Source organism: Numida meleagris, chromosome 4 (genome assembly GCF_002078875.1).
Source record: "Numida meleagris isolate 19003 breed g44 Domestic line chromosome 4, NumMel1.0, whole genome shotgun sequence".
NCBI lineage: Eukaryota > Metazoa > Chordata > Aves > Galliformes > Numididae > Numida > Numida meleagris.
This window is the reverse complement of record NC_034412.1, coordinates 43,890,032-43,917,701: the sequence shown is the minus strand read 5'-3', so window position 1 is coordinate 43,917,701 and position 27,670 is coordinate 43,890,032. Positions and strand designations below refer to the sequence as shown.

At 45.5% G+C, this 27,670-nt stretch overlaps 2 protein-coding genes and 1 long non-coding RNA gene across 5 annotated transcripts in view; 1 reads left to right on the top strand and 2 right to left on the bottom strand.

Moving 5' to 3' along the window:
• Positions 1-2,713, bottom strand: part of PPA2 (pyrophosphatase (inorganic) 2) — a 36,216-nt gene extending 33,503 nt beyond the window's left edge. The window contains 3 exon segments of the mRNA XM_021395023.1: positions 2,101-2,305; positions 2,308-2,374; positions 2,376-2,713. Of these exon segments, the coding sequence (XP_021250698.1) occupies positions 2,101-2,305; positions 2,308-2,374; positions 2,376-2,698 (595 nt within the window). The 5' untranslated portion in view covers positions 2,699-2,713.
• Positions 11,406-27,670, top strand: part of ARHGEF38 (Rho guanine nucleotide exchange factor 38) — a 39,129-nt gene continuing 22,864 nt past the window's right edge. The window contains exons 1-3 of one of the 3 annotated variants that reach the window (XM_021393700.1): positions 11,406-11,583; positions 20,542-20,729; positions 24,144-24,267. In XM_021393700.1, coding sequence (XP_021249375.1) covers positions 11,406-11,583; positions 20,542-20,729; positions 24,144-24,267 — 490 coding nt within the window. Of the gene's footprint in view, positions 11,584-20,541; positions 20,730-22,011; positions 22,083-22,159; positions 22,395-24,143; positions 24,268-27,670 lie in introns of those variants that run through there. The other 2 variants (XM_021393702.1, XM_021393701.1) reach the window with 2 other exon arrangements.
• Positions 12,362-20,528, bottom strand: LOC110397437. The gene is made up of 3 exons (XR_002437779.1): positions 15,809-20,528; positions 14,464-14,682; positions 12,362-13,043 (listed from the first exon to the last, which is right to left on the bottom strand). It is a non-coding gene; the product is annotated as an uncharacterized LOC110397437 (long non-coding RNA).

Genomic DNA, 27,670 nt, shown 5'->3' with positions numbered 1-27,670 from the left:
TTAATTCTAAAGACTGAAAAATAAGTTACATGCAATACAACATATTTGATTCTTTATCAATGACTTACTGGAATCGGAATTACTGCTTTAGTATTCAATACCCCACTACTCTTTTCTGACTAGCTGGCAATACAAGCTATGGAAAGATGAGAAGATCCTTTCCTTCTCTTTTCTTCTCCTCCCTGGCAATACACAACCATTAACAGAGAAAAAGAGGTGTGGAACACCAAGGGAACCTCAGTTCCATGAGATATCAGTGAATCTCCATGGGCTTCTAGTAGTATAGGCCTAAGGACTTCACTGTATTTCTAGTGAGCTAGATTTCACAATCACAAAGAGAAATCTCTTCAGCACGCTGAAGTCTGACCAAGAGAATATACAAGGGATGGTATAATCGCTCAGGCCCTAGATATGAATCATGATACCTCAAATCCTGCAAAAAATTGACATTACCTTAATGGAGGCCTAGTCTGCACCTCAGCCTTGTATCCACTGTAGAAAGGAACAAAATTTACCAGAGTAAATGCTGAAGCGTTTCAATTCACTTGGAAGCTTTTTAACATATCAAAGCCCAAACATAAAACAGAAACATATAATAATATGTTTATATACAATACAAGGCATTAACACTGATATCAAGGAGTTCCTCCTCTGTTAGCACTTCTCTTCATGGTAAATGGAAACACAAAGGTCTTTATTTAGCTTTGGACTGTACTTTAACCACCTCAACAAAGAGGAATACGTGCCGGCTGTTTTTCATCGAACGGCTTAGGTTGCAAGGAACCTTAAAGATTATGGACTCTGCTGTGAGCAAGGCTGCCACCCACTGCATCAGACTGCCCAAGAGCCCATCCAACCTGGCCTCAAACACCTGCAGGGATGGGGCACCCACAGCTCTGGGCAGCCTGTTGCAGTGCCTCACCACTCTGAATAAATAATTTCTTCCTAACATCTAACCTAAATTTCCCCTCTTTTAGTTTAAAGCAATTCCCCCTTGTCCTGTCACTATCAGACTGTGTAAAAAGTTGCTCCCCCTCCTGCCTGAGGATTAAGGCCACAGCAAAGTCTCCCTGGAGTCTTCTCCATGTTAAACAGCCCAAACTTTCTATGCCTATCTTTGTAGGAGAGGTGCTCCAGCCCTTTGATCATCCTTGTGGCCCTCCTCTGGACCTCCTCCAACAGCTCCACATCCTTCTTGCACTGGGGGGTCCCAGGCCCGGACACAGTACCCCAGATAGGCCTTACACGGGCAGAGCAGAGAGACGATCACCTCCCTCACCCTGCTGACAAGTCTTGGAAGCCTCCCAGATCATTCTCCTAATTAAAGCAAAGTTTAGTGGCAGGCTGCTTGCTTCCACTGACGTGACTTGCAGCTCCCTGGGGACCGAGCACAAGAAGTCCTGACAGAGTGCTGCCCACAGGGCACATGATGACAGCAGATGTCAGAGGTAACTCCCGAGAAGCTGACGAACTAAAGACGTACACAACAAGTGCTAGCAAAGTGCTGTACAGTCACCCTTGTTAGTGACACGTATAATGCTGAGGCTCTCGCTGCATACTGGGAGGCCTCCTGGAGCTCTGCCCACGCTCTCCCAGTGCCACCTCGCTGCCGCTCGGGCTGCAGCCCCGCCGTTTGGATGCCAGTCTCTCCTCAGTATGACGTCTCCAAGAGGGCTGGCCTGCTCACAGGGTACACGCAGTACTCCCACAGGGCTGACACAGTGCTGAGGCAAGGCTCCTTCGGTCAAGCCCATCCTTAGGCTGCCAAAGTGCCCCACGCACCCAGGCCACCACAGATGCCCTCAGCACCCCCACACCTCTCAGGGAGCTTTGCAAGGCCCGTGCAACACACACCAGGCCCCGAGGACTGCGCAGACCCAGCATTTCCTCTAAAAGGCAGATCTGCCGGGAAATACCCTCACTTTCCACGCAAATCGCCCCCTCGAGTAGGGGGGAGGCTCAAGGGCAACCCCTCCAGCAGCCCTAGGGGCCTTAGCGGCAGAGACAGGCGGCCGCCGCTGCCTCTCCCCGCCGTGCCCCGTCCCGAGGCGGGGAAGGAAGAGGGGGGGTTACCGGGCCCCGGGGGCTGCTGCTACTTACTAAAGTAGAGGCGGTAATCGGGAGAGTTGGGCCGCCCCCGCTGCTCCGTGCCGTAGCGGGCCATGGCGCTGAGGCAGCGGCGCGGCACCCACCCCCACCCCCGCGCCGCCAGCAGCCGCCCCAGCCCCGGCAGCGCACGCATGATGGCGGCGACCGCCTCCCTCCCCTTCCTGCGGCCGCCGGGCCTGCGCCGCACCGCGCCGCGCCGGCCTCCTGCCCCCTGCCCCGCCTGTCCCCATCGGTCCCCGCCGCCAGGCACGGCGCGGCGGGCAGGGTGCTGCTGCGACAGCGCCCGCTCTCCTGCCGCACCGGCGGGGACGAAGAGCAGCGGTCCGTCCCGCCGCGCTGCCGCTTGAGGGGAGGCGCGGCCCTGAGCCCCGAGGGGCCCAAGATGGCGGCTTTCCCCCAGGGCAGTGGTTGCTGCCGGGCCCCAATTCTACTCGTGTTTCCCCAAAGGCCCCATTTCACTGTGGGGTCCGTGAGATGGCTGCTTGCCCCCAGCCTCGGGGAAGGGGACAGAAGGGAGGAAATAGGGCCGTGGAAGGAGGAGTGGTGCCATGGCAGGGTTATCAGCCCCAGCAGAGGTGAGGACCACCATCCTGCCCGCTCCCTGGCAATAAAGTGTTTCCTTCTCAACACACGGCTCCTAGCTCCCAAGCTGGGCTGTCAGTAGCTGGGCTGCTGGCACTGGTTCCCACGGATAGATGATGTTTGTTATATTGAGCCTGGCTGACACATAAATTAGATAATCATCTGTATTCAGGTTGTACTGGTTTTGAAGTGTATTCTTCTATGGACAATCTGATTCCTGTAGCATTGGTGGCTTTGAATTCTGGTCTCTTTCCCTTCATCCTCAAGGAGGGTTACAGATGAATTTTATCCATGGGTATGGGTGATAGTCTTGGAACACTGCTTCTCATCCTCTGTTTTTCAAACATTCCTGAAAAGGGACGTTGCTGCTTTCATTTCACTGATGGAGAAGCAGGCAGAACAATTAGTGTTACTGTTGTCTCTCTTCAATCTCAAGCCAGTCGTCTTTGGTGGTCAGTATCAGTTTTAGATTTTAACTCTGATCTGAATTACGCTGGAAGATTTGTGCAGGATAACTGCATATTTCCCTCGTTATTTTACATGGTATTTTAAATGTTACTGGGGTGCATCAGGCCCCTCGGTTGGTTCAGCACAGAGCAGGGGAGGCTGAGGGCAGGCCTCATGGCAGCTCACAGGGAGCAGAGGGGCAGTGCTCAGCTCTGCTCTCTGGGGACAGAGATGGTGCCTGAGGGAATGGCAAGGAGCTGTGTCAGGAGAGGGTCAGGGTGCTAGGAAAAGGTTCTGCACCAGATGGTGGTGGGCATGGAACAGGCTGCCCAGGGCAGTGGGCATGGCCCGGAGCTGCCAGAGTTCAAGGAGCATTTGGACAATGCTCCCAGCTGTAGGGTTTGAGTTTGTGGGTGGTCCTGTGTGGAGCCAAGAGTTGGATTCAGTGATCCTCTTTGGTCCCTTCCAACTCAGGATATCCTTCTATGATTTATCTTGTCTGTGCTGGTAGGTGGGTTTTTCATGATGGTAAGGGCACTGGATAAAAAGCTATAATCTCCTTTCTTCTGTGCATGTGTGTGTGTGTGTGCATGCCATTGTTTGCTAAATTTGTCACAACAGGCTTATCTCCAGGAGAGCGGAAAGGCTAGGAGCAGGCCAATTACCCACCTCCACAGAAGCTGCTAAATAGTTGTTGGTGTTTTGCCAGAGGTATTGATATCTTTCTTCCCCAGGTTCACCAAATGCAAGATTTTCCAGCATAACCTCCTGACTTGGACACTGGGGGGTTGAAATTCATCCTGTAAGGTGTCTGAAGTTCTTCGTGTTTTGAGTTTGTAAGGAGACAAGTCATCCATTTTTCGTGTGGGAAAAGAACAACACAACAGTAGAGAAACTTCTCTATTTTAAAAAAATCTGTTCTGCATTTTCTTTGAGTTGGCCTGCTGCTGAAGCAGACAACATTAACAACAGACACCCAGCCTCCCACCTCTGCTTGAGTCTGGGGAATCTGGGTTATGTTTGTAAAAGTTCAGAGCCTTTGAAAAATCATTTACTGAGTGCACATGCAGTATTTTTACACTCATAATATTGGCAGTTGGGTGTAGTATTGTTCTAGGAGGAACCCAACATATTTATTTTTCCATACAAGCTGGGAAGTGAAATACACAGCCGTGGTCAAGAGTTGCTGTAAGATGCATGAATTCTGAGTGCAGAGTTCTCCTTTGTCATGTGTGGTCTTATCTGAATACTTGGAATTTATGAAATATAAATGAGTTTCTGTGCATGCTCTTTTTGGGTGAATAAAAAGATGCCATCCTGTTATTTTGCAATGGTGAATGATATGGTAGAAAAACACACACAAGCCCTGTTAACACCACCAGAGCAGAGGACTTAATGTTTTAATACTCCAAGGTATCAAAAATTCTTCTAATTCTTCTGATTCTAAAATCATTACAGAAGTAATGATGATAAAGCCCCAAATAGATTTGACTGTGTTTCTCACTATTATTACACTACACAGCATTACACTACACAGAACATGGCAGAAATATGCACAGTATTCCTAAAGTCAAATTTAGGTGATACTGCAGCTTCCTTACTTAATATTATTGAATCTTTGGAACAAATGCATGTTTTGATTCTTGTATTTAGATGATGCAAATTCTCTGAAATTGCTAAAGCTTTTACAACCAAGGTCTTTTTCCACTTCTTTTTATTCCTGAGCATTTTACATCCAAATCTTTAATGTATCATTCCACTTGGGCCAGCAAAAGGTATGTATAGGACTGATCCCATTCATTGACCTTGAAAGAGGTCTTACTGAAAGACGATGAAAATATTGCTATTTATTTCAATGGAGTTAGAAGCAGGTCTATAAGACTTAAGTAGGGTTTACATGGTACTTAGGTTTTATGCTTGCCCTCTGCACAGGGGTGAATCCCATTCTACCAGAATGCCACTGGTGTATAGCAAAAACTCAGCAGCAGTATAATCACCTAAGCCTGAAGGACATCCTTCCTTTAACAGTTTGTACTTGGCACTGTACATTTACTTTTATATATATATATATATATATATATGCATTATGAAACTGTGCGTATGTTTTGCTGGTGAAAATGCCCTACAAATAAAATGCAAAAACCAATTTTTTGTATTATAAATACATAATGACAAAAAGGACAATATCCCTTCCTCCCAAATGAAAATGGTTTTCATCTTTTCAACTAATAAGGCTTTGCAGACTGTCATTAGTACCATGATGTGCTATTTCAGCGCATTAGCTCTTGACCGGTGATTACATCATTATCATTAACTTTGCTGTAGCGCAACTTCTATCTCTGTTGCTTATCAAACCATTAATCGGAAGGAATCAATTCCTGTCAGCCTTCTGCTTTGCTGCTCCCCACTGCAAAAGGGCAGCGCTTATGGGCAGCTGTCCCCCTTTCCAGCCTTCCTGGTGAGCAGGTACCTGCTTGCCCTTGCTTGTCAGCGCTCCCATGTTGGGGCAGTACTGTTGATCCCTGGTTCAGATCGCACCAAGCGAGGCCAGCTGGAGCAGGACAAAGACATCTATGTCAGGCTGCTTTTTGACTGAAGCAGGTTTAGGAGCATGAGCTCCTCTATCTACTTGCAGATCTTTGCAGTGACAGAGTCAAGCAGGAAGAGGAAGACAAGCTGTTGGAGTCAGTAACCTGTCTCATTGGCACAGCTGGATTTGGGAGAGGATGTCTGTGCATAGCCTAGTCAAACAAGCACTTGCATTCTACATGCTGACAAATACCTGATGGCAGCAAAAGTCTACATCATCTAATTACCAGGAACAAACTGTGTATTTCAGTAACTAGAAGAAGCTCCATTAGGTTACGTTACTTTCCTAATAAAGAATCTGAGTTGTATTGGGTCAGATTGTGAACCCTTTTTTTATAGCGGTGAACTCACCTGAGTAACCCTATTGCTTTTAAAAGATTGATCCTCAATATTTACGCAAAATTTGTTTTTAGCCATAGTATACACTGTCAGGTGTAGGGAGGTTTGCACCCTTTTTCTTTTGTGTAAATTGTTTCTATGAGTTGCTAGTTTGTTTTTTTTCCAACCACGCTTTTCATTAGGCTGCCTGTAATGAAGCATAGGATTCCCATGCCAGATTAACATGGCCGTGAGTAGGCAGGGTGTCTCATGGCAGTGGATGCTGTTGGCCAGGCAGGCATGCCACCGCTCTGCTGGACTTCTCCTAGAATGTGATGTCCTGAAGAGGTGAGGATGCCATGGCTGTGTCGAGCTTTGTTACAGAAACCTGTTTCTTCATTCCTAGACATCTGTGCTGTGTTCATTTTAAGCCCCACGAAGCAGGGATTTTCAGTCTACTGTGAATACCACCAAAACTTGTTTGCAAGCATGGACTGAGACTGAATTTTTTTAAGACTCTTACCTTTGTTACTCCAGAGCAACTTCTCCATCACAAAACAGAAATGAACAATCTTTCCTTTTCATTCATTCCTTCATGGATGTTCATGTACACAAAATAGAGAAACAGAAAAGAAAAATAGTTCCAATTAATCTAAAAAAGCATTGTCTGGAAACATGAAGATTTAGTGCAAATCTGCAAGACTATGCTCATTCAAAATAGGGACCTACAATGAAAATTCAGGCTTTTCAGTGCACCCTTTCCCTCTCCACTTTTGAATTGTCAGACATAAGATTCTTGAAGGATTCCTCTGAAAATATTTTACCTTTGGTAATTCCTACACTCCCTGTTTTACATGATTTTTAAAACATAATAATGAAGATTCAACCTCCTGTACTTTTATCTGTCTCTCTCATTTGCGTGTCTTTTCCTTATTAGCTTTGATATCACAGTGCCATCTACTTGATCGACAGAGTCAGATTATTTTCCTTAGCAAACTGCCTCACAGCTGTAACCCTGCAGAAATCCAACGTCTGCTCAGTTTTCTCATCAGTTCTCCTCTCCTCCACCCTTCCGAGCCCTCACCTTGGAAAGCTGGCCTGGCTCCAGGCACGTTTTGTGAACTAATAAAACACTCTGGTGGGACAATGACAGATCCAGCAGCACGCTGAGAGTGGTTCAAGCCCTGGTGACCCCTCTCCTTCCTGACAGGTGTTTCATTTGAAAGCTGGGTCCCCCTCTGTGCACATAGAGCACTTCAACCTGCTGGACGTGTAACCTGGGGCAGCAGCTGTGTTGGGAGTCAGAAGGCTTTGTGGCAGTCAAAGGATCTTGGTTGTGTAGCCTGGTAGATTGAGCTGTTCCCTCTTTAAAACACCCACAGCCTGCTCTGAGCCCTGGAGGTATATGCTTTATTAATTTATCTGACAAATATTTAGAGAAGAAACACTAGAGATGGCTAAAAGAAACGATCACTGTGCGCTTGCTTCCAAAGACCCGTTTCTCTACTGGAATCACCAGTCTGGCAAGATCAGCAATCAGAGGCAAGGTGACACTGCCACACGAAATTACTTCCCACCTACAAGACAGGCTTTTTTCTTGCTCTATGCTATGGAAAGGTGTTTGAAGTTTTTTTTTTTTTTTTCCTATGTATATTTCAAAGTAGTTTTGATTCATTCATTTGAAAAATGAACGCTTAGTAGACTCCAGTTTTACCTATCCTTAAGTCTTCCATTTTTACTGCTTTTATCCTCATCTGTCATTCTTTTCTTATCTTACAATTACAGCCCCAGACAGATAGGGTGAATGTTCTCGCAGCTTCCCAGTGCTCAAAGTCCTCGGTGGGCCTTTCACGTGAGTGTTCTTATCACCTCAACGTTTTGTCTCTCAAAAGATATCTTTGCTCTGACTCATGCATACAAGCAGAGCAAGAAGAGGTACGGGCTTGCTTTTATCTGCACCTAGGTGTGTGTGTGTGGAGCCTGGGGGCTAATAGAGACATCAGAGCCCGTCGTTGTCGCGTTCCACCCGTGGAGGGGGTGGGACAGCTTTCTGTAGCATTTCCCTTGTACCATGCTGATCCTCCGCTACCCACTGCGTGTAATCGCTTTACTGTCTGGAGAGGAGAGCTAATTCCAAGGATGCAGGGAAGCAAGGATGAGGAGCACCTGTGGGCTCATGTCATTAAACATGCTGATTAATCTACCATTAATTATAGCGATGGTTCTCAAGCAGTATAGGGGCCCAGAAGGGAATGTGGCGACACATTTCCCATCCTGAAAGATTTCTGATATTGGCATTGCGCTAACTTTGAACTTGAGTAGTTTTGCTGCAATTTCACGCTGGCTGGTGGGGGCACGGTGCAGTGCATTAGGAGGCTCTCTTTTCATTTGGTGGCCACTGCGCTGAGCAAGCCTGAAGTGTTGCCTCGTGTTGCTGCCATGCTGCAGTGCTTCCTTCCACTGGTAGGGAACAGCATGGTAATCAGCCCGCAGCAGCACGCTGCGTTTGTGCTCTAGGATACCAAGCTATAAAGAAATATTCCATAACAGCTGTGAGGAACTGCAACAAAACAAACAACTGTTTGCCTTCTTAATGGCCATCAGTCTTGATGGCGTTCCTGGTTTGTTTATAGCTCAGGATGGAGATAAAGGTTAGCATTGATCGTACAACAATAACCTCTTATATGCATCTACTACAGTTGCTTGGGAACACAAACCCAATATTTTCCGTGTTGACACCAGCACCTGTTCTGTCTCGTGAGTGGAGAGGTTCCATGTAAATACCCCGTATGTGAGTGCTAACATCCTCTGGCTTCCAGTTTGCTGAGGAGAATTAAATAAGCACAACGTCCAGGGGTCAAAGAGATATTTGCAGTGACTGTAAAATGAGCATTTTGTCCACACAGATGCCAGATATTCCCTCTTGTCTTACAGTTTAGTAACTTTGATACAGCTCAGCCATCAGTCATTACCATGGCCAGAAGGGAACAGGAGCCGTTCATGCATTGAGAGCCGGTTGCTAGTGCTAGCTGAGTTCTTCACATGCGGTTCTGGCAGCACTTTCTGAGCTGTTTTATTGTAGTCCAGGTGAAGCACAGCAAACAGTAGTAAGAGTCTATAGGGATTGTGTCTGGTTGCCTATATATTAAACATCCCATGGAATATGACTTCAGCCATGCTATTTTCAGCTTTTCCATGCTGAGTGGAACAGAGGAGATATTTTGAGGTTCCAGAAGGGACTCTGCATTTCCAAACTGTGTTGTACACTAGCTTTGGCCTCCCTGCTGTCCCAGAAATTCTGCTGTTGCCTGGAGTCAGGTAGACCACTACAAACTCAAAGGCAGCAGCAAACCACAGCCAGCTTTCCCTGCAGCCACTTCCTTGCTGAGTGAACACCAACCTTGTCAGACTGCGGGAGAGTGGTGGAGGAAGAGGAAGACACGTCTTGCATGTGGGTAGATTGCTGTCGTAATAAACACCTGAACAAACCATTATATCTTGGCTGCAACTCTGCATGTGTGGCAGAGAGCCTGCAAAGCCAAGAATTTAATAAAATTTGTTCCTCTACCTCCACCCAGCCAAAGTATATTCCCCAGTTTTCCCTAAAGCAATCTTAATTTAAATAAATATAATAAAGTCTCGTAGAGATGATGAGATCTGTGCCTTCAGAAAAGCACAGCACGGTAGAATCCTTACGGGGGTAAATAACTTCTCTGGGCAGTGCCAACTTAAGCAACTACCTCCGGCTGCTCACACGTACCTCTGCACCCCCCACTACTGGGGGGGTTACTGGGGGTAACTGCTGGCAAAGCTGTGTGATGAACTAAGTGGGAGAGCAGATCCAGATGGAAAATGGCCCAGGGGGAAGGCAGGGGGCTTTCAGCCAGCTCAGCTCCTCCATCCAGCCTCAGATGCTCAGCTTGCACCCTGCCACCAATAACGGGAACAGGATCACGGGGGGGAAGGGGTGGTGACCGTTTAAACCAGTTTTGCCACCCTTGCTGAATGTCAAGCTATTGCTTGGATAAAAGGAAAACAAACAAAACTCAGGAAATCCCCAATGTAAGGAAATAGGGCAGCCAATTTCCCTCAGCTCCCACCTTAATCTGTTTATTCCTTGCTGTGATGCTTGTTCCTCCCTGGGCACCCCTCTTGCCCTCACTGCTGTGCCACATCAGGAACTGTTGTGGTCTGTCTTGCAACACACAGGGGTTTCTTGGGGAGTAACAAAGGGGAGAGGAGATGCAACACATGGGCTGCCTGCGTAGTGCATGCTTTCTCTGTGCCAGCACAAGCTCTTCCTGGTATCCTCTGCTTTAGTCCTCTGCCAGGTTGTGTTCAGACCAGACACTTTGTGCAGCGCTGGCACTGCATTGCAATTTGGCATAGAGAATTGCTTAATGGTTTCTTCATCTTTTCCTTACCCTGCAGTGTAGAAACTAGAGGCTTTTGTCAGGAGGCAGCGTCATAGTGGAGCAAGCTCTTTCTGGATAAACACAAGTTGGAGATGCACTGACACTGCTGTATTGCATCCCTGTGCTCATCACTTTGTCCCACACGGTCCTTGGGGATGCAGCATGGCAACGTGGCAGCAGAGCAATCATGAGCTGTTACCCATTGAACGTGTGGCCGCCCCACACAGGCAGGCTGCCTGCGGGGTCCTGAGGCACTACTCCCAAAAGCAACAGGGCTGTGTCAACTGCTGTAGCCGTGATTGCTGCTGACAGCTGTTGGGGCTCTTGCCAGGGTAAGTCAGGCCCAAGCCGAGATGCCAGCAGCTCCTGCTGTTTTGACATGAGTTTGATTAGACCGGCACGACACGGCATCCCCAGGCAGTGCCTGAGTGCCAGGGGCCATTGCTAGCAAATAGGATAATAAGGTTTCTCCAGGGGTACTGCGAGCAGCTGTTTTGCTGCCATCAGGGCACAGTGATTTGTCACAACAGCCCCTCCAGGTCCTCCACATGCCTCAGTGTCCCCTTGGTGTGCGCAGGCCCTTCTCCACTCCATCCCTGGGCTCCAACCAGTGTCCCTGTGTATGTGGAACACTGTGCTGGGTGGGACCAGAGTGGGCTGCACGCTGTTTCCGACTTTGCTGAGGGGTTGTGGCCGCTCTGGAGCCTAAGAAGCTGAGGAGCGTCCCCCGAAGCAGAGAAAGGCAGTGGCTGCAGCTTGGGCTGGCTCTTAAACCGGCCCCGTAGGGCTCACACGCACACAAGGTGAATGCAAACACTGCCTGGGGCGGCAGCTTCCCGGAGGTGGAGCCGCAGCGGCACAGGTGGCAAGGCTGAGCCTTCCCCTGAGCAGTGAGCTGCCTGCACGAGATCACCCCCTCGTCCCCTGCCCCGCTCCAGCCTGGCCATGGCGAGCACGGAGGGCGCAGGGGGCCGGAGGAAGAATTTGGCCCTGCTGCGGCACAGGCTGTACATGGGGGAGAGGAGAAGGACGGAGCCCGTGGTGGAGTGCAGCGGGGCTGGGGAGCACGGTGCCTTGCGCAGGAGTCAGTCCGACAGGACGGAGTATGGCCAGAAGTTGCAAGGTATCCGGGAAGCGCGCTGGGTGCTGCAGTGCCCACGCTGGGTGGGAGCATGACACCTCTGGGCTGCAGCCTGGGGATGGGCACGGCGGGCTCTGCCCAGGCACCTGTACTGCAGGACTGAGTGACTGCCCCTGCTCACCTCCCAAATTGTCTAAATCCCTTCGTACACACAGTGTGCGAAATACAGTTGAGGTCAGTATAGAGGTTCTGGTGTGGTCCTGCGAAATGTGTCTGCAGCAGGGGTCTTTCTCCTCTTCTTGCCCAGAACATATCTGCAACGCAGGCAGTGACTTGAAAAGGCCATGCCTCCGCCCTGGCTGTCTTTTCTTACCGCACATAGTGGGCTGTATGCTGACTGATCAGAGGCATCGAGGGCAGTTTTGTCTTTCAGTTGAAAATACCAGCATCTCTAATGTGTTTATCTGTTGCTCAGACTGCATGAGCCTGAGCTGAAACACATCCAAATGCATGCTTTGATGGATATGCTGATTCGAATTATACCATTATGAAGAGCGTTTCTTTTCAAATAACCAAGTTGCGCCTGGGCCAGAAATTGCTGAACTATGTCAGTACTGGGCCTGTCAATTACAAATTAAATGCAACGCCACAAATGGAGGAAAAGCATGAAAGATACGCATAGCTATTTCTGGGAGAGCTCTGAAGCACAAGCTGATGGATTTCCATCGGTTTTCAGGGTCTTGAACTACAGCATCTCATCACAAATGCGGGGTTTGAGTATTATCACAATATAAACATTTATTACTAATAGTGATGTAACTGCCTTTGACAATCACTCTTGTGGCAGTAATCCTTTATGGGGAAGTAAAGTAGGAAAATACCTTAGGTTACTGTATTATGGTTTTGATGCATTTAATTAGGAAGCAATTTTCTTTCAGAGAGACAATAAAAGCAGAAAATAAAATAATAAACCAGAAAATAATAGGATTTATATGGGGGCTGCATATGCTGACAGCAACTGAGAGGTTCATTGATTACAGTGTTCCCTCCTCGTGACAACTAATCAATGGGGAGATGAAAGATGTTCGGTTAAGTCGGGAACGGCTCTGGCAGAGGCGCTTCAGGGTGTGAGTGGGGATCGATGTGGCTGGGTGGCCGAGCTCCTGGCACATGTGCGCGTGTGTCACTGGAAGGAACAACAGTTTTGCTCGTGCAGTGGGCTGCCCAGGTCAGGTCTGGTTGTAGCATGGGATCCAGCCAAACGCACCAGCCCTTTCCCTCGCGCACAGTGCGTTCATTCCGAGAGTGTCTCTTGCTTGAAATCTGCAGTGAAGGAGGCGGGGAAGCCTTTGGCTGGCATGGTAGTGTGTGAGGTTATGCTGCTGGCCACAGGCCAGCAGGGTGGTAAATCCAGCTTTGCAGCTCCCACCACCAGCTGAGGCTGCTGCGGCCACTGATGGCAGAGTGCCCACCCAGCGCTGGCTTGCTCTGCGTGCTTGTGTCTGCGCAAGAAAAATGCTGGTGGGTAACAAGGCACCTGCAGGCTTTGCATTCAACCAGAAGTTGCCTATCCTCACAATAAAAGTACAAAGTGGGTAGGAATTCCTATGAAGGGTATTAACATTATCCATAGAAATACATGGAGCTGTGTGCGAAGGCCTGATCTGGATCTAATTGTGTTGATCCAGATGTGCCTGGATCTGATAAAGATCACAGGTCCCAGACGTAATCTGTTGCCCACTGATGCCAATGATGTGCTCCTTGCATGTTCTTCATTTTTCTTATCAGTGCTTAAACAAGAATCAGCTTACTCCAAGGTGAGCTTAGTGTTTTTGTTTGTAGAATCATAGAACATTTTGAGTTGGAAGGGACCCTCAAAGGCAGTCTAGTCCAACTCCCTGTAATGAACAGGGACACCTGCAGCTCCATCAGGAGCTCAGAGCCCCTCCAGCCTGACCTTGGCTGTCTCCAGGGATGGGGCATCCACTGCCTGTCTGGGCAGCCTGTGCCAGTGCCTCACTACCCTTAGTGTAAAACACTTACTTCTTCCTTATGTCCAATCTAAATCTCTCCTCTTTTAGTTTTAGTTTGAAACCATTTCCCCTTGCCCTATCACAAAACTTTTCAGCTCTCCTTCCTTGGTAAGAAAAGCAAATAGTTCTGCTGGTGATGCAAACACTCCATTGCATATTGTCAGGTCTGGAGTCTCTGATCACTTTGAAATGGTAAATGTTTTGCAAAAAGATCGAAGTGGCAACAGTTTGCACTTGTGTCCCATCCTGCATGAACTGGAGGCACACGTTTGGAAAGCTCCTTGTTTAGTTAACTCCCCACTGTATTCCCCTGTTAATGTGTTTTCTGACAGGTGGTCTGCAGAGCTGTAGCAGGCCTTACACAGACAAGGATGTGGAGGACACAGAGCAAACTGTGCAGATAGAAATCTCCCATGAGTGGGACAGGTTTCCAGTGAGAAGCAGAGTCCTGCCAGAGCCTGCAGGACCTTGCTAATGAAAGTCAACCCAGGATGAGCATGGGGAGCCAGGTATCTTTGTGCCCCAGTAGATTTCCTGCAAGTTTCGTCCTTTTATATGGAATCCAAACTGCTTTCTAAAAAAGGCTGGGGAAGGGGACCCACCACCCAGATACCCATGGCAATCAAGGTGGCTTGCTCTGTAAGTCTACAAACATAAGAACAATAATAGCATTGTCAAAGTGCAAACCTTTGCAAGTGATTTTCACTTCAAAATGAAGGATTCATTAAAAAATGCAAGTAACTATTTTCAGGTTAATTATTATCCTAGTTACGTCTATTCAATACCTTCTCCGGTGTGAATGGACATGCAATGCCTCCCGGTTTTCCTCCTGTTGATTAAGGAAGGAAGGTGCAAAGTAACCATTATGTTCCCCAGGAGCTTGACTAACCTGAATGTGCCCATTTCAGCTCATCCTGTGAGATAACCAAGTGCTACCAGTTCCATTTTAGATAAGGGGAAGCAAGGTGTTGCTTTCAAATGCCAGGTTGGTGAGACAGCCATGCAGCCACCTAGAGCTCAGCTTGCAGTTGTGTTCCGGGATGGGTCCAGGCACACCTTGGTCGAACTCTCCCCAGCACTCCATCAGCTGGAAGCGAGCACTGCTTTCCTAAAGAGAGAAGAAGGGGGTTAAGGAAGATAAATTCACTAGGATTTCATGCAGAAATAATATGGAGGGCTGTTTTAAGAGCTGAGATCCAGCTTCTGTGATATTTCTATGCAGTGCCCAGCTCTATGTTCACTATTTCCTGTAGTGCAGGATTTTCTCCTGCAAATATGCTCTTTCTACTATCCTTAAGTGGCACGAAATAGTATTTAGCAGCTCTGTTTTCAGAAGTATTACCACAGCTATTTATCTGGTAGGTGCTGGTCTCCTACAGCTGAAAATCCATCAGTAGCAGGTGGAAAAGTAACGATATCAATATCTATGTATTGCATTAATGCTGGGATCAATCTGCAAATTAACCTAAAGCTGTCATCATGCTGGTGCAGTACCTATGTGCGTAGATGTACCTGTTGGCACGTACGTGTTTGCAGGATCAGAGCAGACTGAGGTAGATGAATCATGGGGATAGACGCTATCAGCCAGAAAGGGCAGACAGTAACCAGGGGTTCCAAACATAGTTCACTTCTGCTAGGGTTTTCTTTATGTTTGTTTGTTTGTTAATAATCACACGCCAAACTTGTGCTTTGTGTGAAAAACAAGCTATTGAAAATTTGGGTTCCCAGGAAGAGTTGGAGATCAACATTTGCAGTGTTCAGCAAGATAGTACATGCTTTGAAGATACTCCTTATGTTACAGATCTATGACATATTAACTTATTTCTATCTGTAGCTGGGAATGGGTCATCCATGCTATCACATGATTTGCACACGCATTAATTTCAGTGCATCAGTATTAGATACACTGATGCAAATCACTTAGCTACTGCAACGTATTGCCTCAGTTCTCCTAGCGGAACGTCAGATTTTGCTTTTTGCCTGTCTGATGGAGTTCTGAGAAATACCCGACACCGCAAATGAAGCAGAAACCCACAAAATTATCAAAACTCCTGGAAAGCTGCTACCCCTAGCAGGTATCCTAGCAGGGCCCTTCTTCCATCCTGTCCTGCCTGCCTGCAGCCTGCCACTCCCTTCTACCAGGCGCCTGATGACCTGGCCTCTGCATCTCCTGCCAGCAGTGGAGATCCTCCACATCCCTCCCCAGTTCCTTGTTTGCTTTGCTCTGTACTTACTGATTAACTTTCTGTGTGCTACAATGCAGATGATTTCCTGTTGCAAAATGTATTGATCTTTGGAGCAGCTGGTTTGCTGAATGAAGTACAGAAAGGAGGAGAAGTCTGGATTATTTCCTGATGTGCAGGAGATGGCTTGATGAAAATATGCCCCCATGTGCAAATTTGAACCTGGAGGATCTAATTCTGTTAACTTTCACTGTAATAAATCTGGAATTATTTCTTGACCTTACTGCAGTGACAGCCGGGCTGGGAAGTGATCTCATCTTCTCAGAGCAGAATCCATTTTGTGCTGCTGTGTTTGCACAGCACTAAGCACAATAAAGTCCCGCTGCATGCTTCAGATCTGGAGGTGCGTGTGTCCCCTGGGGGAGCAGTTCAGATGCAGCCCTTCCTCGGTTCTCCTATTATTAACATACTTGCTCAGTGCCAAAGGAGCGGTGTATTTGTATCGGTGTATGACGCTCTGGAAAGGTCTGTTTGTAGGTATTGGTGCTAACAATAAGGGCATTCTTCTGTCACCTGATGATAAGCTTTCTTCCCTTCCACTGTGGTCACATGGGATCTCTCTGTAGTCCTGTCAGCACACATATAATTAAAGCAAGCTGCTGTCAAGGAATTGAAGAAAGAACTTGCATATTGAATGTAAATATTTTCTGCACCTTATGGAACAAGAAATGATCAAAGATGGAATGACCTAATTGCACGTAAGTCTCTGGCTTTATGAGCAAACCTGTCGTCCTGGAAGCCCGCTGCAAGGTCATACTGGTCCCGCAGCATTCTCCTCCATATTCCATCATGGGGCATTTTGCATCAGGAACAGCCATGCAACAAACCTGCTCCTGAGCAACAAACCTGCTCCTGAACAATGCTCCCAACGTATACGTTTGTGAGGGGAAAAAAATGGCATCTTCCACAACCCTTTCCCAATCCTTTTGTATTTCCATGCCTAAACTGCCCGTGTCTCACTTGCAAATCCAGCTGATAAAAGTGGTATAGATTCCTGTGTACAGTCTCTGGGTTATCTGAGGATACAGGCTATCTGAGGGCTTGCTTTCACAGTGAATTATTTTATCTAAGGTGGCACGAGGTTCAAGTTTCACTCATGAAAATACAGTAATGCTGTAATTTCTTTGCTGTTCCTTGATAACTTATGCCTCGTGCCAGGCAAAATTCCTTCACCTGCACCATGTGAGCGCTGGGCTTACTTTGGATTCCTCCAAATAGCGCTTGAGTGAGAAAAAGGTTTCTTACCCCCCTCCATGCACTGACATCATTGTACTTGTTGTATTCCATGCCTATACGTTTGCTTCCCGATTAGGCGTGGAGAAACCTGTGTTCCATCCCCCATGGCATACTTAATATCCACCCCAAGCATCTCACCTGGGGGAATGAGGGATGGAGCAGACCTCTAGCAGCTGCTCTCTATAGAGGTGGAAGCCTGGGATATTTGCACGCATCCATCTTATAAACCTGCCCTGACTGCTCCTGCAGTCTCTGACCATGTGCCTAGGAGATGCTGTATTTGTGCGCAGCCGGCTCTCCCAGCTTTGCTGGATTGTCTCCAGCCAGGGGGTGATATTAGACTTCACACTTGCAAGAAAGTGCTTCTGCTACACGTGCAGCTGCTTTGTCCGTGGCATCACACAGCGAGCTTCTTGTGTTCTGTGAATAGAGTCGTGCATTTTCGTGGCTCAAAATCAGTCATCACCTCCCTCACCAAAGCAAAATCTTCCAGAAAGGCAGCTCCTGCAGATAACTGGCCTTGCAAAGTAACAATTGCAAATGCTGCCTTCCACTTTACATTTCTATATCTACTAAAAGTACCAGTTACACTGGTGTATGTCTTAAGAAATTCTTGTGTAATAAACCATTCAAGAGACACAGTTTTTTTCTTTTACTTTTACACCTGTCACTTCCAAGGACGAATGAGCCGAATTCTTACTGTAATTGTTAATCCTCAGCAGTGTCTCTTTCTGCTAATCCTTTCTCTGAACTGTTCCAGGGCTGGTACACGTTACCAGGTAGAAACAAGTCTGCCTGTACTCCAAATGTGCACTTGCTGTTTGTGCATTCATTAAACTTTCACTTACTCTGCAAGGATTTCAGCAGGCTACTAAGGTTCTTAAATTGGTCAAAAGCAATCAGCTGAATGTAAAATCACAGGTTTTGGCTGTAATTGTCATTTCAGTATCTTGCTCTTGCATTCTACAGAGACAGACATGTCTAAAATGAAAATGTGAATATGTTGAGTGAAAATGAAAAATTATATTACTTGTACCAAAAGGGTACTTTTATTAAAAAACATGTTTTCTATAAGGAAACAGCATCTACCTGCTATTTCTCACTGGTATTTCTTCCTGCTGAGAATAGTTTTTACTTCCTGGCATTATTATCTGTCATGCAATAAGGGTAATAGATGAGCCCTGACATAATTCCCGAATCAAATCTGATCAGGACGATCTAATAGCATAAACTGAAAAAAACAGCCTCTCTGGGGATTGTGACTTTGAGCCTGAGGTGGGATACAGTGCCTTTATTTTGTTCTTTTAATGCTGTCCCTGCCACCACTATAAAAGATGGAGAAGTTCTTCTGCAGAGCATCTCGTGTTCACCTTCAGGTTCCATCTGATACCATAGTGGTACTGCATCTAAGATAAAACATTTCTAACTAAGACTTTCCTCCTGAACTCTCACCTTCAGTCACACACACACAAACGATTTCACACCTGATCTCAAGAGGAATGTTGGTTTTGGTGCAGGACTGGAACAGAATTGGATTGTTTGTGTGGTTCCTTGCAAATTTGTAATTGTGGTTACTACCTGCTGTGTTAGCACATAAGCAGCAGGCAGCAAGGTCTCATTCCACAGCCAGAGCAGAATATGACTCAAAGGGAGCCATGAAGAAGTACTAGGATATCTTTCCGCTCCCCACACTGAAGTGAGGACTGAGTCCATTTCTTTCAGCACACTGCACCTTTGGAGGCTGCGGACTGAAGAAGGGTGAATGCCCATGCAAGACATACACTCACACCAGCAGGGGCTCTCTAGGGGAGAATTCAGCTTAAAATTCTTCCAAGGCCTTGGAGAGAGGAAACATCCTGCTCTTGTTTTCATTCCATTCCATTGTCTGTGTACAAACACTAGGACAAAATGTTTATGCCTGTGTTATACAGAGATCTAAATGCAAAAACTCAAAGGTAGAAAGATTTGCTTTAGAGAAGGGAAATACACTGAAATAGAAAATAAAATAGAAAGCACGTCTGGAAAAGCAGCTCACCCCAGCTTTGTTCAGGTTCCTTGTCCTCCCTGTTGAAAATTACCAGGACAGACGCAGAGGTACAGTCCCAAATGCAGCTATTTAAATCAAACTGTGGTCACATCAGTTTGACTAGAAGGATTAATAACAAAACCATCCTTTCTGAATATCAGCCATCAGCGTCATTGTAGAAGGGCCTGAGGCTGATGATGCACTGCATTTGTAAGATTTTACATCCCTCTGTGGAAGACAGCTCCAAGTCCTCTCTCCAGAAGGTTGCCTGGCTTCCTCACAAGTCCAACTCCAGGTTATCATCTGCAGTGTTGACCTGCATTGTATGGGTGAGCTGGACTCCATCTGATGCTCACTTGAGCGCTCATGACCTTGCCCTCAATGATCAATTCAAACAACTGCAATCTATTCAGTATTGGTTATCAGCCAGCAAGGCATCAGATCCTGCTTGCTTGTGTCTCATTATACAGTACGCTTCCTACAAGGAGCTAACATCAAGGCATAACAGCCTGATCGTCAGCAGAGATTCCTGTCCTTTGCCGCTGAGCAAGAAAATCCCATACTGTCAAGCCATGACCCGGGTAATGCAGAGATGAGCGCGGTAATGATCAGTCTGTCTTTGCTGGTACTCTGCACCATCTTGTGGCTGGCAGGAAAACACCAGAATACTCTCAGAAATCTTCCACTTTTCCCCCATGTGTTTTTCTTAATGAAAAATACAGACTGTCAGTGTACACTGACAAAATTCTGTGCCCTTTGTACAGCTGCCACAAGTGCCCGCAGGTTCCTTCAGAACCAACCAAAGTGAAAGCCATCACTACAGATAAGTAGGTTGTGTGCACATCCTGTAGCATACATAAATTACCTGTCTGTAGAAGATTCTCTTGCAAGAGAATTTTGTATTTGGAACAAATCAGGTAGGTTAGGTTTTAAATATGGAAAAGTACATAAGAATCTCCTGACCTCAGTGATCTCTGTTGTCACAAGAAGCGTTTGTTATTGATCATAAAAGGTTTTCTCCTGTAATTCCTTTGCCTCCTTAAAATAACTCTTTTAACAGAATTACAGAGATCATCATCACCCTTTGGAACATTATTTTCCTTTGAAAGTTCATCTTCCAGTACCTGCAGCCCTCAGCCTCCCATGAACAGACCTCAGTATTACGTTGTTCAGAACAGTGGTTATTCCAGTGAAATTTATGATAAACACAGCCTTTTCCTTCCACAGGAACACCTTTTCTCCCTTCACCAAATCTTACTAGACTTCAGCCCAAGACTGTGGTTTCAGAGGGCATCAGTTGTACTTGGATTTCAGTGTGACCAGGGTGATGCAGGAGTGTGTTCAGTGGGGAAGGCACTGAGGGCATCTGGGGTCTTTGCGTTTCAGGCATTAGAGGAAGCATGGCCAGGGCAATAAAATGATGATGTTCCTTACGGGTTTCCCTCAATAATCTTTCAAACAGAAAAAATGGCCCCACAGTCAGGATCCACGTCCTCTGCCAACTTGCCACGGGAGGATGAGGAAACTACCAAACGCATGATGGCCAAGAGGGTAAAAATCATTGCAGAGCTCATGCAGACAGAGAGGGACTATATCAGCGACCTGGATCTCTGCATCAAGGAAGTGATTCAGCCTCTGAGAAGCAAGCAGGTAAGCGCCAAGGGTGGAGGACCAGGGGGTGACGTCAAGATCCAAATTCACCTACGCTCTGTTTGCAGATAATCTTAAGGCAAGCACAGATGGCAACGTGAAGAGTGGCACAATGTCTGATGCAGGTCCAGAGCTGGCTTTCCAGCTCTGGAAAGCGGACATGCCAGGACTGTAGTGAGGAGAGTGGGAAGTTGGATACACTTCTGGTCCTTGGCATTGCACACACATAAAACCTGCACTGAGGTGCTTGCCCAGAGGGCAGCTTAGATGCTATATGCCTGCTCCCAGGCTTAGGCTGCAATGGCAGCTTCCCCTGTCCATTCTGCTGTGCACACAACCTCTGGCACATGCCCTGGCAGACCTTTACAGGCACCTAAAAAGCAGTAAAAAAATAATAAGAAGAAGCATTTTCCATGGCAACAGCCTGGAATGGCATGAACCTTCCCATCAGGGTTAAATTCTGTCTTAAAAATTATTTCAACTGGCTTCTCTGACAGCTGTGGTAGAGAGACACTATGCATGACAGCCCAGTGAGCACCTTGGAAATTTGCGTTCCTCACAGAAAAGCTAAATTGAGGAAGGAAGGCTCATAAGCTATCTTGCAGGCAAAAGATCTTATTAGGCCAATGATACTCAGTTTCCTTTTCAGCCGAGACTTCAAAGAACACCTTTTCCTCAACAATATTTCAATTTCTAGAAAAATTGAGCAATCTCAAGCTGGGAATAGAAGAGCTTGTCCAGAGAAAGACTTAAATTCATGGGGCTTGCAACATAGCATTCACAGAAGCTGCACAAATGATATCTGCTGCTAATACAGCATAGAAGTGATTTTAAACAGATCGTAAGCCCACATGTGTTCTGTATATATGGTTCCTTACACAACTGGTCACAAAATAGGAGTATAGGGGACAAAGAATTTTTGACGCTGCTTTCTTTGGGAACTGTGGCCACCTGAAACTCATGGTGTTTAAACTCCCGCAGGACCATCCCTTTGTTTCCTAAAACTGCCAGAATTTGTTCCAGCCCATTTTTGGAAGAGCTGGCATCCGCTGGTTTAACTTTAAGGAGTTCTTGACTCCTTTCTCCTCCCAGTTGTTCATCTGCTCAGGAGTGTTCTCTGCTGCTTCCTGACCAGTACCCAGCAAGGGTACTCTCTGCTCGAACTCCCTGAGATTTTTAACAAACATGCTGTTTTCTTCTGATCTTGTCCAGCCAACTGAAAACATACATTCTGATTCTGTCCTTTGTCGCCAGGTTACCATGTGTGTCTAGTCACAACATAGTTCCATAAGCAGTGTAGGCATTGTGCTGGAGTGGAGGTCAGAAGTCCAGTGACAGATGAATACAGGAAAAGTAGAGATTATAACTGTTTTAATGTAATAATCTCTGCATTTTTGAAAGGCTTTCAAAAATATTGTACGGTTTTAAGGCTGCTTCTCGGATAAACTACCATATTTGAAAGTTTGTAATGTGTTTAGAGAAGGATAACATTTAGAAAATTGACCTAGGAATGGACCTGTTTCATATTTCTAAATGGATAAGAAATGTTTTAGCCCTATAATAATTATTAAAAAATTAACTACAGTAGAACTGAAAGTATATTGCTGATTCGGTTACAATAGTATGCAATTTGATCCTCCCAGCATCTGGAGAGCTGCTATGCAAGTAAGCAGTTCTGTTTCTAATGGAGAGAGATGTTCAGTGGGTATAGATATGGATGTTAAAATCAGTCTTGCCTTTGTTCTCAATGTTAACACATCACCACTGGCTATCCCCAGTTGTCCCTGAATATTAACTATCACTCAGCTGCACAAGGGAGTAAATAACTGCGGTATGAAACAGAGCCATTGTTGTACGTCCTGAAATTTTTTTGTTTGCTATGAGTAAGGGAGGCAATATGATATGGAGACAAATTTTTTGCTGATATAAATTGAACCAGTTCGCTGGAGTCAATGCTGTGCTGCCAGACTCTGCCTTTGATTATATTAATAGAATCATACAATCATAGAATGGCCTGGGTTGAAAAGAACCTCAAAGATCATCTAGTCTCAACCCCCCTGCTGAATACAGGGTCACCAACCACTAGACCAGGCTGCCCAGAGCCACGTCAACCTGGCCTTGAATACCTCCAGGGACGGGGCATCCACAACCTCCCTGGGCAACCTGTTCCAACGTGTCACCACCCTCTGCATGAAAAACTTCCTCCTAATATCTAACCTAAATCTCCCCTGTCTTGGCTTAAAACCATTCCCCCTTGTCCTATCACTATCTACCCATGTAAACAATTGTTCCTCCTCCTGTTTATACACTCCCTTCAAGTATTGGAAGGCCACAATGAGGTCTCCCCCAGAGCCTTCTCTTCTCCAAGCTAAACAAGCCCAGCTCCCTTAACCTTTCTTCATAGGAGAGGTGCTCCAGCCCTCTGATCATCTTGGTGGCTCTCCTCTGAACTTGTTCCAAGAGCTCCACGCCTTTCTTGTGCTGGGGGCCCCAGGCCTGGACACAGTACTCCAGATGGGGCCTCACAAGAGCTGAGTAGAGGGGGATCACCACCTCCCACTCCCTGCTGACCACTCCTCTTTTAATGCAGCCCAGAACATAGTTGGCCTTCCAGGCTGCAAGAGCACACTGCTGGCTCACATCCAGCTTCTCGTCCATCAGGACCCCCAAGTCCTTCTCTGCAGGGCTGCTCTTGAGGAGTTCTTCCCCCAGGTTGTATAAATACCTGGTATTGCCCCAGCCCAAGTGCAGCACTCTGCATTTGGCCTTGTTGAACCTCATTAGGTTCTCGTGGGCCCACTTAGGTTCTTGTAGTCCCACTTCTCCAGCCTGTCCAGGCTGGAGAATAATAATACCGAGAATGTTAAAGTGTTTGTTTTAGTGGAAATTGTATGATCTTGATTGCAATCTTCAGATTTACAGGACAACTAACTTAAAATGGTACCACTGTTTGAAAGTCTTTGTACCTCATAACTGGCACTAAAGCACCAAGGACCAGGTTTATGTAGCAGCCTCTGTGACCAACTGGAAAATGAGGAATCAAATCCACTGCCAACTATTCTTCTTCTCAATGGGAAAATAAACATTTCAAAGCCAGCTAAATAACTTTTCTTCATTCAGATGATAATATTTATTTCCTTCCTAGGTAAACACTTTCAGATTAGGAACCAGTAGTTCAAAATAATGTTAAAATCACTTGACAAAATACCCTTTGTTAACTGTGTCAACCTAATTCTACTGATCTGAAAACTGTATGTGTCCCAAAAGTCACAAGGAGGATGTTTATATTATGTTTTGAAGAAATTATGCTTCCTGGAGGGTTAAACATGCAGGGCTTATCAAGAGAAGGTCTGTAAAATACAATGTCCTTCTTTATCCTTCTTCAGTAGCTGCTTAATATTTGTATTCCATTAGATTGTTCGCTTTGACGTGGATGGCTTGTTTAGCAACATCGAATCGGTCCATCAAATATCAGCCAAGCTGCTGTCACTGCTGGAAGAAGCCACAACAGATGTGGAACCACCCATGCAAGTAATCGGTATGTTTACTGTCCTCTTGAGTTCTACAAAGCCACGTGAAAGAATAAACATAACACTCTCCTGTCCTCTACCCTCATCAGACTAAACTAGCACCACTCTCAGAGACTTATGTGCTACAAGCTGTCCACAGTAATACAGGAAAAAGGAAGATGTGAAACCTGTCCAGTGGCTCTGCTGTGCTCATGTCAGGCTTGATTGTGGTGCTTTCTTTTCTGGATGTTGAGGGGAGGGAGAAAGGGAGAGAGCGAGCTTATCATGAATGAAAGCTGCAACACTGAGTTATGCTATATACTGGTAACATCATTTTCATCTAGTTCAGTGTTACCTACCTAACTGCTTATACTTAAACCAACTTTTATATTGCATGTTCATACCTGTACTATTTGATAAATGCACTAACGTGTTTGGAATAATAAAAATGTCACAAAAAACCTACCCAAACTTCATAAATATATTTACTGGGAATATAATTACTGTAAAATATGATTAAGTGTGATTAACAGAGACATGGTCAGTAAAAGAAAGAAAGTGGTAATCAGTATGGAACTTGCATGAATCTGTGTAGGAATGTCTATAGGAATCATGAGTATTTTTAGTGAATAGATTTGCCCTGGATATATCACAGCGATCATGCATTCAACAGCTCAGGCCATAAATGTTGTGGCTGGGTTCTACTCAATTGACATCCTGGCACAGGTGGAGAGATTTAAGAAGTTTCCATTCATCAGCTCTTCTGTAACTGATTATTCAGTGCAGAGGTGGTAGGTGATCCAGCTTAAGAAATGAAGTGAGAAATCATAATTTGCTTGAGTGCAAAGTTAGCCAGTTTAGTTTAAAAAACTTCCAGCTATGATTCAGAGGTCAGAGGGATTCTTTTTTTTGGTATGCTGACCACATGCCACAGGTAACATGTTGTAGAAAGTACCATCTTCTTGAAAAATAATGGGGTAAAAAATTGTCAGTTGCCATTTGGCTAGGGAACACAATATTAAAGCTTGGGAAAGGTATTAATCCTAGCATGTCTCAATCTGGTTTGCCAAGGCAACAGCTTAACGTAGTTTGATGAAACTGTGTTGTTTGGCAGTATTTCAATAAAAGTGCATCATGATGAGTCATACCCTTAATAAGCAATGTTCTATTCTAGAAGGAAGTGGCTTTCTCAGCAGCAAGGAGAATCATCCCTTCAGTTTGCTGCCATATCCAGAAGTGAGGACAAACAACTTAATCAGTTTAGTAGGCTATATTTCTCCAGAACCAGACAAAGAACCATGAAAATGTATAGGATTTTGAAACAGAAAGTTGGCTAAATTATGGCAGGGAAAAAGATGGAACGTAAGATGAGAGCGGTTCTTCTAAAGGCTGAGTCTAAAGTAGGGAGAATAATTGCATCATTGTAAACAATAAGTTACTAAGTTTGTCACCTTCAAAAATAGAACAGATTATAGTTGTGTCTTCAGAATCCTCCCTCACATTCATTGTAAAAGTTGTTAAAGCCAGTCTATGGAAAAAGCAGGATGAGAAACTTTTTAGCACACCTATTGTATTCTGTTGTGTTTGTGGTATTCAAACATTTTCCATTGACACATCTTCTTTTGGAAGGCAGCCCACTGATGGTGAGGCTGAGGAGAACTGCTCTTTCACTAGTTGGAAACCAAAATGATGTAGTTACTTATATTGATGTCTTATTTTATTTTTTTTGTCTCCTCATCTTAGGCCATGTCTACATTGAGAAGTTGTAGTGCCCATAGATGCAGACTTGCATAACAAAACAGTTGGTGCGGAGGACCTGGGACATAATAATTTCAAGAGGTCTTATTTCAGATTAGCTTTAGCCTATTCCTGTAGATTGAGAGTTACACTTTATGCTGTGCCCTAAGAGCATATCTTCTGGTAATTACTGCCTCAGAAGGATCCAGTCTATGTGTCTTAACTGTTCTTCCACACAGCCAAGGCATGGGAGATGGGGCACAGTAAGAGACTAGCTTCAAAAGCCCTCTCTTAATCTGCACTAAAATGCTAATGTAGCTTTCGTGGTTGGTCTTCTGAATCTAAAAGCAGCAGAAGTCAAATTTTCTTTCTAGCTCTCCCTTGTGCTTTTTCTCCCCTGTGATCTGGTTGCTGTATACAGAGGAATATGAAGACTTAGTAATCTTACTCTGCCGTTAAATATTGGGCCCTTTCTTCCTCCCTCTCCCACTGCAGTTCACACAGGAAGTATCACTGAAAGCCGTAAGGAGAAAGTGTTTCTGTCATTGAAGCCTTCCTCCTAAGGCTGCCTCTTTGAGACTGTCTGACCACCATGTTCAGGAAGAGGCATCAGACAGATGTGGATCTGTCAGAATTCTCAAAAGACTCAGTATTTATAAACCCGTGCCCAAATATGATGCATTTTTGGTCCATAAAACAAGTTATCACAGTGATATGCCAGTGCTCAACTGATTCGATCTATACAACCCAAAACCAAGAAGAGCTTTAGGCTTAAGAAGCCCAACTGCTCTTAAAAGATCCCATCCATGAAATCAGCACAAAATTTCTCTCATTATTTTATCATAAATGAAAGCATTTATCACTATGGCACAATACACCAATGAATGCTCATCTTTTCCATTCTGGAGGATAGAATGACTGTTTCCAGGCTCTAGTATATGCTGAAGGGAAGCATAAGTCTATAGTTTGCATTTTTGCTCCAGAAAACAATCTCTCTTAAGAGCTCCGCATACTATGGGCTGTGCTAAGCCCTTGGAGCTCTGCTTAAAGTTAATGATAGGTGTGAGAATTCAGCATCTCTGCGGAGGGCACAGGATCAAGAGAAACTTGTTCTGGTTTCCCCTTACACTGTTGGCTAATTAAGGCCCTGTATAGTTTATGGGGAAGTCAGGATGCAGTGTGTGTTGTTAGCTATCAGCATTAGCATTTAGCACAAGATAGAGAAAATAGAGATGACAGCACCCAAAGAAGATGCAGCTTTTGGATGCTGGTGCTTTTCTGATTGTGGCCTTACAGTAACTAAAATGAACTTCTGTGTTCTTAACTCAGTTGTTGTTGTTCCCTTGTTCGCACCTTGAAACCAACATGCATTAGACAGCCCAGTTAACTTTCACTGCTAGGGAAGAAACCCAGAGCTGTGTTACTGTGGTAACTGAATCATTTTTCACTTTAAGACAGAGCAGTTCAATGCAATGTATTATGAAACAGCTGACTTCGGTCAGGATGAAACAGGCAGGATGCCTGACAGCTTTGTGCTCACTCTGTGAATGAATAGAGCTCCCAATTAACGTGGTGCTCAGCTTTTAACTTTAATAATCATGGCTATAACTCAACAGGAGTGTTTATAAAACACCTGGCTGGTTGCCACGTAGATGTAATTTTTCTGTAAATGTCTGAGACAGTAGTTTTCACCAT